General features: G+C 39.4%; 1 protein-coding gene across 1 annotated transcript in view; it reads right to left on the reverse strand.

The window, feature by feature from the left end:
- Positions 1–12,301, reverse strand: part of LOC110962536 (pyruvate carboxylase, mitochondrial) — a 627,844-nt gene that overhangs the window by 11,061 nt on the left and 604,482 nt on the right. The window contains 3 exon segments of the mRNA XM_051943654.1: positions 5,863–5,909; positions 5,912–5,935; positions 8,364–8,538. Coding sequence (XP_051799614.1) covers positions 5,863–5,909; positions 5,912–5,935; positions 8,364–8,538 — 246 coding nt within the window.

Raw genomic sequence — 12,301 nt, forward strand, 5'->3', positions numbered from 1 at the left:
CACAAAAGGGAATCCTTCAGCTTACTGTTCATTTTTGCCTCTTGTATTGGATTTGCAACAAGCTTGGAGTGATGTGCTAAACAATACCACAACGATTACAGCAAAAGTTTTATATCTACTTCCCAAACATAAACTCCGGGCTTTAGGTCTAGCACGGGCTCGAAAGATTTGGTGATTAAATCTGTTTTTGATCGGGACTTCGCTGTGTGCTTCACTGGCTGGCAGACTCAAGACGGCTTTTGTTCCGAAATTTAATACTGCAAGATTCATCTGTAGTGCAAAAGGTAACATCTTTTATTGGTGTCGCTTGGATTTACAAAAACAAACAGAGCCAAATAACAACTGGCCGGGCTGCAAAGTGCTATTTTCCTTCCTCTGGGTTGTTCTGCTTTAATAGGATCTACTGTAGTGTTAGAAATCAGTCAGCATGGAAAAGTTGCTACACATAAGCACACTGAGAATTTGCTAATTAAAGAACATGTATGGCATCTGTATGTCTACATTTGGCAATTTTTTTGTTGCATTCATTTGGAAGCATTCCACGTCACTAACATAACGGCATCAACAGTCTATCATATGTGAAAAATATACTAAAAGTACTTTGTCAGCAACCGAGGCTACTCAATCCCACTGTGAAGGCTATTCATGTAAATTTTCATGCTCTTGATAGCTTTTGATCAGCAGGTATTAACATTTCACGTGAGATAAACCAACCTATCATAGAGAGCCTCAGTAGAGGGCAGAACACGCCATGCATCTGTATCAGTTTGATCATCTACGTATATCCTTCTACTTGATTGCTGACCTGTACTCACAATGAGCAGGGACTTAGACTGATCTTCAGTGCAAGTTTGATTATCTGACTTCAGCACTTGCAGAGATATCTGACGGACACACACCCACCAATACATACATACCAGCACATACCGAAGCGAATGCAGTAACCCGCTGACGTACAGTCAGGCGTGGTTAATATAAGGAAATGTGAGACACGATGAATATTTTAGCAAATGTTGTTCTTATCATGGAAGGAAAAAAGCCAGACAGCAATATTTGCCTGTAAATACTGCAGTTTAGAGCAATAAAAGTATATCATGCTTTGTTTGATAATGATTCTATTTGTAATGTTCATACTCTTGAATTACATGAAAATAATAAAATAATGCATGTGACATAATGGAATGGACCATGTAAGTCTTTCAACATCAAAGTAAAGAAATGGATTAGAAATGACAAAATGAGGTTGTCTTGTTTTTCTTTTATCCTTGAGGAGTTCTTTACAGTAAAAAAGAAAGAAGAAAACTAGAATCTCATGCTGCTTGTGCAGGTCATTTTTTTGACATGCTTTCATTTCATGTCTGCCTTGTACCAACGACTGATCTGATAGGAGTGCCCACTGTCGGACAACGGGGTGGGTTGTTTCCGCAGCGATGACTGATGTGAACACAAAATGGTGTTGAAAAGTTCTAAAATGACCCGTTCTGACGACTGGAGATCAGACAGACAGCTGCATGGAGGGGTGAATATTGAGGTTAGGAAAAAAGATTTGTGTTTGGGAAGCGTGTGAATGAAGTTCCTTAGACAGGAGGAAGAAATTGATCAGAAAGCAAGACTAGATTAAATATGAGTTTCTCACTTAAAAGAGGGGACAGCTAGAAAATTAATTTCAGTGCAGAAAGCAATATTGCTATAGGCAAGATTGAAATGGTATTTATCCATTCGTGCTGTAGAACTGCAGCTTTCATCGGTGGTTACTGAGTCATCTTTGATGAGGAATCTGTGATTGTTGTTTGGTTAATCAATAGTATGTTGTGGAATTTGAAAGTAGCGGCAGAGCTTGACCAAACTGTAGCTTAAAAGGGGCAGCACAATTCATCAAATATTGATCAGTTGATCGCCAGTTAAATGAACATAATTGACTCAATATTGATGTTAAAAATGTTGGTTACTATGCTGTGTTAATGAGTGGAGACTAGAGGTTCTCTGTGCATTATTTAGCATCTACTTTAGCTTCAAATGATGTGTTTAGGGAACATTTGTAAATTTTAATGTCTATTGATGAGCAGATGTTTAGCGAGTGAGGTGTTCCGAGTACAGTAAGTTATATTACCTAAAGCTGCATAAAGAGATACAGAGTATTCTAAGTCTCATTTTAATCAACATTTATACTTAGCAGGAATGCAGCACAATGGAAGTTAAAAGGGGATCTGTTTACGTAAAAGTGAACTTAAATGTTTTAAAATATAATGCATCATTTCAGTATAGTTGTGCAGCCTTAGTTGAAACAACAAACTCAAAAAAGCTTTAACACAGTCAAATGTGAGTCTTCTTGTTGCACGAAATGACGTCGGGAGCTGAAACTGTTTGCTGCACTGAAGGAAGCCTAACTGAACTGGTCGCTTGAATGTTCAGTAACTGTGTGTGTCCTCATAATGAGAGAATCAGAGAAATCTGATGAAATAAGTCAAAGATGTAGGAGGAACAGATGATATATATAAAAGATGCTCTTTAGGGTTAAACCTGAGCTATAACTAATGCTGGTAAAAGCCGAGTCTGACGCAGAGTCTAGACAAGATGCCTCATGAAAACGGTGAGAGGTAGCAGGTGACTGACAGGTACAGACGTCTTTTCATTTAGTCATGAAAGTTTTGTTTCATCAGCGCACAAAGTGCTCTTTACAAGACACATTTCACTTTACCTACGGAAAAAAAACACTGAAGCTACATAAAAGCTGAGGTGATAGTCAGTGATGACTCGCTGACCCTGTGGCAGACTAACACACTTCAATCAATGCTTCACAACATGTTAATGCCTTTCAAAATGTGTATTCTAAAACACTTGAAAATAATGAAGTTCCTGTTTTGGAGAGGGAAGTTTTTTTTTATATATATATTTTTTAAATAGTCTAAAATGCTCCTATGTTCAGAAGACAAGAACGCAAACATCTAAAGATCAGCTGTAGACTGTCTGCACTTTAACATTACACTGAAGGGTTTTATCCTCTTGAGAAGGAAAAAACCTGAATTTAGTCGATGTTCGACAAGTTGAATGTACAAAAAAAAGCTTTCATGGTAAGAATTAAGTTTCAGAGCGATGTGCTGCTGATGGAATTCAGTAGGTGTCCCACACAGGAAGAGACAAGAGTTTGGGGAACTATCAACTGTCAGCAAACTGAACAGAATGATGTAGTCTAATTATTAAGGCTTCCTCGCCACTTTATTTAAATACCGCAATTCACAGGGAAATTCTGATATTCACAGCAGATCATTTCCAGTCAAGGTAGTTCACTACGTGGCCAACCTAACAGCTAGTTTAGTTAGCCAGTAGGTTGCCCTGAAAGTAGATTCTTATTCAACTATTTCTCATCCAGGGGCCTTTTTTTGTTTTTACTTTCATTTGTACCGAGAAGCTATTCATGTAAAATTCAAGTTCATCTGCAAGCTTAAGGAGCTTTAGTGTTACAGTGAAGGCAGAGGTTGGAAAAAACTGAATTTTTCCTAGATTCACTTCATTTTATCCTCAGCTAAAACCAAAGGCAACAGTCCAGGAACTTGAATTCATAAAGCTAACAAATACATTTCAGTGTGTGGATTTATCACAATGCAGAATGTCAGCAGCATCATCTGCACAAGGCCAACATTTTAGTTTGGTATTTTACCCGCGCTTTACAACAAAACCATCTCCAACGTATTTGTATGAGGTCAGGGTCATCTCTGCTACTCATTAAGCTTCAAGTCATTCAACAGGAGGCCTCTTGTCCTCAGGTAACACACAACTGCCTGATTTTACTACACAAAGTCACCATGAAGCTGCAGTTGCAAAATGCCACAGTCATCTCTGACCCGTCTCATCTCCTGTTTGCTGGATTGCACTGCTGCCACCTGGAGTTACCCTGTCCATCTGAGTGAATGTACCAAGTAAAAAAAAAAAAAAAACCTCTCATAACAACTGCAGTATTTTCTGAAAAAGAGAGAAATAATGTGTCTCATATTGTCAGTGTTCCCTCTGTGAAGAATAATGGCCTTTCAACTTTTAATCCTTGGAGTCAAATAAAGTTCACATCTAGCCCTAAAGATCTGAACTTCATTTGACTCTACCAGTTTTGTGTCACTGATGGGTATTCAGAATCTAGTATTAAACATATTTTATTACCTCATTGTAGAAAATTAGAAAATGGCACATTGAGCTACAGCTTTTCAAAACAGAAATTTTGAGTTTTGAATATTGTACCAATAAACATTTCATTACATGACGGCACACAGTGACAGACTTAACAGCTTCAACAAAAAAGCAAAGTTTCTATTTGATCGGATCTGATTCAGTAAAGTTACTATCAGTAGAATCAACAATGCCTTTGGAATCTCTCTCATCTGGATTTCAACAACCACTTTAGTCTGCACTTTCTGGATTGTCTGTCTGTATTCTGAAAGAAACGTTCCATCAGTGCAGCAGACATCTTGAAATATTTCTGCTGAATATATATTTACGCAAGATAAAACTTATTTCCGGCCTGCTGATTCTGCTCACGTAACATTTTGGAATTGACAGAAAAGGGTTTGCAACACAGGCATCAATATTCCAGAGAAGCGTTTTTGGTTTGAGATTTTGTGGCTCTGCTGTTAAGTGACAGCCAGTAATTACATCCACTCTCCCAGAGATTGCTCTGTTTCTGTGCCCAATAATTTTTCTGCATGCAAGGCAATTCAGCCCATTTATTGTCTTCCCTCTTTGGCCTGCATGTCCAGCTGCCTCCCTGCTGCAGAATAAACGAGCAGCATAATCTTCACAAGTCAGTAACGGGTTATTTTGGTCTGAATATCGCCCTCAGTGCATTTCATGAGCCGCCTCTCAAACATCTTGTGCGACAAATGTATCTGTTGTCTTGTGCAGGAAGGCCAATCTGATGGCTGGATGGATCAGAGATGCTGTTTGTTTTTCCCTTGATGAAGTGTTTAATATTTTTGTCCTTCCCACTGTGTATCAGCACTTCACGGTGACTCTATATCAAACCTCAGCCATCTGCCAGTGAGGAACAATCATTTCTGCTGATAATGTCCTTTCTTTAATGGAACTGTTATTACACCAGAAATAATTAAAGAGCAATTGGATCATTAAATGAATTATTGTTAAGATTAAATGATTATCAAGAATTAGTGAGCGTGACTAAAAAAAAATCATAAATACACTCAGCGGTGAATGTAAACTGATCCATTTATCTGCCTCTCATTCCAAAAACAAGCAAAAAAAAAATGCAAAACTACTGTTTTCATGTATCATTTCTCATATAGAATATAGATAGATACTAATATCTATATATAGATTATATAGTCCTACTGTATAAAAACAATAATCACGCTAACAAAGAAACACATGTTTTTGTGCAGTATGACATTTATGACCATAAAAAAACAACTTCATTGTAAATTCATTTTATAAAAAACAAGATTCCTTTAGGTGCCCGAGGTGTTACCCAGTATGTAATAATGTGGCTCAACAGACGATAGATATTTCACTAACAATTGTTTCTATCTGCTTGAAAAACCCCAGCCAGCAGTCATGCAGTTCAGAAAACACTCTTAATTGTTGTTGCATTACTGCTGCTAACAGCTGGGTCTGTTGATTTTAAAAGGGGTTTTTTTGGTAAATTTTGAGGACAGCATCAGGTGATTTTGAAGAAATATCCTGGCAATTTTTACTTGGATTTGGTTGTTTTTCTCATCAAATTGAAAATGGTGTACATTGGCTTCTGAAAAGTTTAAATAACATGCCCATTTAACCTGCTGGTGGGGTTGGGGAATCAGAGGGAAATGAAAGGCAGAACAGTCTGGTTTTTGGCAAAAATGGTCCCGTGTTAGTTGGTACCTCAAACTCCTCTGCAATCTTGGGTCCATCCAGGACAGTCCTGGTCTCAGACAGTCTACTGGGCCAAAGTTAGCTGGAGAAACAGAAGGACAGAATTTCAAATTTGTGTTGGTAAAGCAGTAGAGTCTAAGTTTTCGTAAAATGTGTGTGTGTGTTGTGTGTGTGTGTGTGTGTGTTGTGTCTGTGTGTGTGTGTGGTGTTGTGTGGTGTGTTGTGTTGTGGTGTTTTCTTCTGGATTTTCCTCATTTGAACTGAGACGAAAACCGTGAATCCTTGTTTCTGGGCCCGGCAGCACATGAATTAAACAGATCTTGCCCATCAGCTGGGTTCCCATTTTGGATCATATCATGCCTGATGCGAGGAAAGTCTTTGGTGTTTATCCCTCTTAAAATACGATCTACTCACTCATTTTTTATGACAGGAACTTTGTATTAACTGCAGGCATCCTTTACTAAGCTGGAACCCAAAAATCTATTTATCGGACTCCAGAACTGTGCAAAACTCCAGGAGACATGATCACGCACTCTCACTATGTTTTAGGAAAAGATTTTAGAATTTACTGACAACCATTAAAGCCCCGCATGGCTCTTCCTGAGCTTTTCTCTGACCTTTAAGTATGGTACAAGCTGTAGGTACTTGAGATCTTCAGTCAGAAGTCTTTGGTCTGTCCTGGGGTCTGGCTGAAAACTTGCAGTCAGCGATCTCTTTTAGGTATCTTTATGAAACATGCTTTATTTCGAGAGCGTCTCCTGATTTTAAGTGAGTTTTAATTTCCTTTCAACTGTCTTTTATTTCCTTTAAAAGCTTTTTTTTTTACATTTTCCAGGACTGTATGGTTTTATAGACTAATTGTTGTTGTCTTTCTCTTTAAGATAATTTTATATAGATTATTATTTCTCAGACTCCAGTGATATGTGCTGGGTGTATGAGAGTGTTCACAAGTACAGCACATCTTCACACAATATCTGGAAACACAAAAGAGATTCTGGAGAATTCCAATATTGTAAATCGGAAATGTAATTAGAAAAGACTGAATGCTGAGAGTGGGTCAGAGTTGTGTACAGTCTTAACCTGAAGTAGTGAAAGAAGGACTGCACAGTAATTAAAAAATGCTCACAAAGGGGCAATACCAGTTTAAAGCTAACGATGCCTTGCTCTTCAAAGCAACAATTAAGCTTGGGTTAATCCAGGCAGCTGAATGTTTCTGCAACTGCTTCAAACAACTTCCAGTCAATTTGATTCCTCTGAACGTTCAGGATTAAATCTCCCGGCATCATTGTTTTCTCGCAGCAAACCTCCTGCTACCTTCTTGGCACACTGGCTGTGCTCCTGAATTGCCAAATACAACAATAAAACATTTCCACCAAATGGCTGAACTTTATAATCAGTGTTCCTGACATAAGCTTGGCTGGTGCTAATTTCAAGGCCCAGTAATAATACAAATGAGAATGAGGCTGTGTGAGAGAATGAGATCAAGTATCACAAACCCAGACTTGTTTAATATAACAGCTTCAATTTGAGCCCATTTCACTAATTAAATAGGATTAGGGATGCAAACTAGAGGCAATTTCCTTAACTGATAATCAGCAGTGTTTTCAACAGAGATGCACACAGAAAAATGTTCTTAACCACTAGTCTGCAGCCTTGTTGATCAATAGCTGATTAATGAATAACACAAAATTAATAAGATAGTCATTGTTCCGTTTCTTGATGAAATGACATGATAGTTTTGAACATAGTTAGATAACATAGGTGGAGAGGCTTCTCTCGTGATATGGGCGGCTTTACTGGGGTAAAACAACCAGCCGTTACTTCATAGTGATGCTGTCTTACTTAGGGATGCTGGTGTACTTTAGTTCACCCAGAAATGGGAGCTCTGGTCTCTAACCATTCAGTGTCACAGGACATCTTCTCATGGTGCCCTTAACTTGTTGAACCTCCACAATGCTCTCTGCTTGCGAGCATGGAACTGCCAGCAGCCTTTACACAGGACGCGGCACTGCCGCCCTCTGAAACCCAGTCATTTCAGAAAGACTGCAAACTCTGCAAACAGCCAATAGAAATTGGGCATCTTGGACAGCATGGAGGGCAAAGTGAAGTAAAAGCTGGTGCTGCATGTCTGAATTCCGTGATTTATATGACAACTCTGCAGTGCTAACACTTGCTGTATACTAGCAAGGGTAGTGCTTATGCTTGCTGTTAAGCATGGGACACATGCATTTGCTGCTGAAGTTTTCACAACAGACTGAAGGCCTCTTGTTGAGAGGATGCTGATGTCGCCCCGCTGGAAGTTTTAAAAACTCTACCTATTTTTCTCGCTAATCCATGACTCCCTAGGAGCTGTGTGCTGAAACCTGTGGCAAGCGCAGTGCATTGAGAGTCTTGTGTAAAAGCTGCTCTGGTCATCTTTGGTCGTCTTTGCTCATCTCCCGCTTTTTCAGTTAAATTATTAACAGGAATTAATTGATTAACTGATCAAATTAATCATCAAGGCCACTCACCTGTAAAGTCCTTGAACTCCTGGAACACCTTGGGGTACATGGCTGCTGACATCACATCCTCAGGGGTGATGTCATCCCCATGAGCAGCTCGGAGCCCCTCCTCCAGAGCCTTGAAGTCCATAGGTGGCAGAGAGGCACCTGGACGACCTTCGATACGGGGAAGGCCTTTCAACACCTGTGACAGGAGGTTAAAAGAGAAAAGAATATGGAATGAGAAGAGACAGGAGAAAGAAAGATAAAAGGCACAACAACAGAGAGGAGGGGAAACAAACAATTTACTAAAAGTTCTCATTCAAAGTCATAGAGTCTTTGTGAATCTTTTCCCACTCATACCACCCCCATGAGATGCAGAAATGTGGGAAGTCTAAAGTGCTGGTAAAACTTTCACATTGTACTTCAGAGCTATATATGTGGATAAAAGCTTCAACCTGTCAAAGCACTAAATTGGTAGAGATTTTGAGTGAGAGAGGAAGACAGAGAAGAACACGAGGAGATGTTTTGAGTGGGAGAGAAGGTGAGAAACACTTGAAATCGAGGAGAATGCTAAACTTATTAATGCATGCTATTTTTAAATTTGCATAAAAACAGCGCCACTGTTGTGTTAAGCTCTGCAGTCATTTCCACTTTAGTCTCCCTCCATCTCTCCCTCGGTTCATGTTTTTTCCCTCCAGTAAAGTACCATCAGCCCATCACACATGAATGCAGTGTTAGAAAAAGTAAAGGAGAAGCAAAGACAAAAAGAAACAGACGAGTGCAGGAAGTGAAGGCAGCTATAGGACTAGTAGTGATATGACATTTCATCTTCCCACACAGTTGTTGGGGTCTGACAGAACTTGTAGAGACAATCAATTTCAGGCTAATAATAATGTCTGATGAAGAGATTATTTTAAATCGCGGTTAGTCGACGAAAAGGCTGCTGCCGGGAGGAGCTATTTTCTGTTTTGTTTTTATTTTCACAAACTTCAGAGAAGACAGGGAAAGGAAGAAATCCCCATACAATTAGGATATTACTTGGTGCGTCAGTAAATGTTTCGAGGAAATAAGAATAAACACAATAAGCTTTTGTGGTGCCTACTTAGCTCTCTGTAAAAGCTAACATGCTATTGGTTGTTCTGTGTTTGACTCACTTGAATTAAATCTTCAGCTGAACACATCTTGTGTGGACGCATACAGAAAATGTTTATGCATGTTGAAAATTGTTTGCCCTACTCTTTATTAGCAAGTGTGTCTTATATCTTCACAATATAGATGAGTGCATGTGTGTGCGCCTTGCAGAAATCTCCAGACAAAGGACCCAGTGCAATGCTATTAGTCACAGAGCTAACAGTTCAAAGATAGCTGACTCATTTGTGTATGTGAGAGGAAACACTTCAAAGATGGCAGGCTCACTGGAGTCCCCGCTCATTAACATTGTCTCCTCTGAGGATGTCTTACACCTAAACTGCTTGATTGTTTAACAGTGAGACAGATAGTGGCTGAGAGCGCGTATGTGTCTGCATTAACAAATGAAGGAAAGTCTTCCTCCAAGGTTATTTGCTCTCCTCATTCCCGGTGAAGCGCCTCAAAAACACACTCCTGCTCTTTTTTGAGCAGGAGTGCTGCTCTAAGCGACGTGCTGCATTTCTAACCACAATCTTGTTTAATTCACTTTCTTTCTGATGCCATCACGCTCTCCCTCATTTCCTCCTCTCACCAACCATCCTCCCACTGTTTCACTCTCCCTCACTTGACCCTGTCTTTCTTGTTTTTGTCTCCCCTGTCCGTTGTCTGTCCACCCACGCTACAAATGAACTATGCGTGACAGAACTATGATGTGAAACAACTCAATTACCGCTTTGCACTTTTAAAAAAAGTTTACTTGATGCAGGCAAACAATTCTGCGACAGCCAGTGAGAGTGAAATGAATGCATGAGACAGCATGTGAAATAATTCTGAATAGATTGTTCACTACCTAATAAATACCTCAAAAGCACCACTAAAGAAGCATCTTATATGCTGCTAGCATGCAAACATCAGTTTCAGCTGCAGCACTGTTTTAACCAACCATATGAAGGGGTGTGTACATGCAAGAAATTTACACTTTATAACCAACACATACATGTACATACATACCTGACAAGACTATAATAAACTAAAGGTCATTGTGTGAAGCACAGTTTCAGGATGAATAATGTCATACATTCTTCACTTAAAAACATAATTTATCTAGTTATGTAAATCAGTTACTTGGATTCACATCCCAAGATATGTGTACACAACAGCTAGATTCATCAGAACACTGTGAAAGGAAAGTAAAAAGGATCCACATCAAATCTGAACTGGACTGAATTTGAGTGATTAAACGGTTATTGCTTAACTGACTCATGAAGACAGAGAGAGAATGAGTTCTCCAGTAAGCCGTGTGCCAGACAGCCCCTTGGTGTTTGTGCGTTTAATATCGAGGGTGGATAGTCAGGGTATGAATATCTGTAGAATAGATTTCGAGGAATCGTCTGGCTTTTTTTTTGGCTCGGATGAGAAACTGGCTGCAGTTCATCACGTATTTGAGGATTTACTCAGAGTACACAGTATGATGCAGGCTACAGCTTTGACATATTGCTTAAAAATGAATGGCGTATCATAGAAAATACATTGTACAACACCATCGGGCTGGAATACAAATGCGCCCCACTACAGTACACAACAGAGAGCAGAGGGAAAAGTTAAGTGGGAAAAATGTGAACTTTGGCATTCAGGTAGGCATCATCTCTGAGCATGAAGTATTTTCAATTCCGAGTGGAGACAAAATGAAAAAGGACAGCTGAGGATTTGAATTAATACAGAAACTGTCCATCATCTTGATTATTTAATCGGAATTACTCACATGTTCTGAACTTTGATTTCAGAAACGTGGCAGATTGAGAGACGGTAACAAGCTGAAGCCAGGATTGTTTGTGAGGCTAAAACACAGACATGTTACTAGTTTATTTCCCAAAATAAGAAATAAGGAAAGAAAGGTTAAAGGTAGAAGGATTACAGGAGTTAGTTTCACAGAGGTAAGGAAGGATGGGACGGGAGAACAGTATGTGGAGAGCAAGATGAGTGCACAAATGAATGAATGGAGGGACCCCTAAAGCTGTAAATATACAATTAATTGAATGAAAAGTTAAGACGAACTTGACGGAGCAGAGAACAGATGATTCAAGTATTTCATCTCTGCATTAATCCTTTAACAAATGTGCTGTGGCGTTGAATATAACATACAAACTGTTAAATTTGCAGCCTGGACACATTTGACGCACAGGTATGATCTCGACAAATATACTTAACATAATTTCTGCACCAGTCAGCTCATTAATAATGCATTATGAAAGGTGAGGCATCTGTGAATGTTAGTGTGGAGGGGGAAAAAAAGCATTCACCTAATTCTCTTCCATAAAAAAAAAAATGCAGTCAATTTTTTTCTCTCCTGTCAAGTATGCCAGTATGTCAGCAAGTTTTTTTGGGAGAATGTGACACATTTGCCTTTATTCACGCAATCCTCCTGAGGAGACTTCAAGCTGTTGGCCCCTGATGTGCAGGAGAGTCGCTAAGTTCACTGTTTGTGAAGAGAGGAAGCACAAGAAAGTAGGTGGAGGTGAGGAAACAAAAGATGAGAGGACAGAGCAACATCACGTTTCCTTCGCCGTTTTTAGCGTCCTCCAGGGGACTCGCGACTGTCAGATGTAACCAAGCATGTGACAGAGTCTGTGTGCGTGTGCAGACTTACACCTTTAAATGGGCTTTTCAGCATGTGTTTGTGTGACATGTCTGTTACATAAAAGGTACACACGAGGGAACAAGTGAAGGAGAAACATTGGAAGGTTTGTAAGACTTTCTACTAGGAATCAAATGATAGGTTTTTACTTAGTTTTTCTGGGTCGACACTGGTGATCAATAAAGACAGGTAACTCATATTT

The sequence above is a fragment of the Acanthochromis polyacanthus genome, chromosome 23, assembly GCF_021347895.1.
Source record: "Acanthochromis polyacanthus isolate Apoly-LR-REF ecotype Palm Island chromosome 23, KAUST_Apoly_ChrSc, whole genome shotgun sequence".
Taxonomy (NCBI): domain Eukaryota; kingdom Metazoa; phylum Chordata; class Actinopteri; family Pomacentridae; genus Acanthochromis; species Acanthochromis polyacanthus.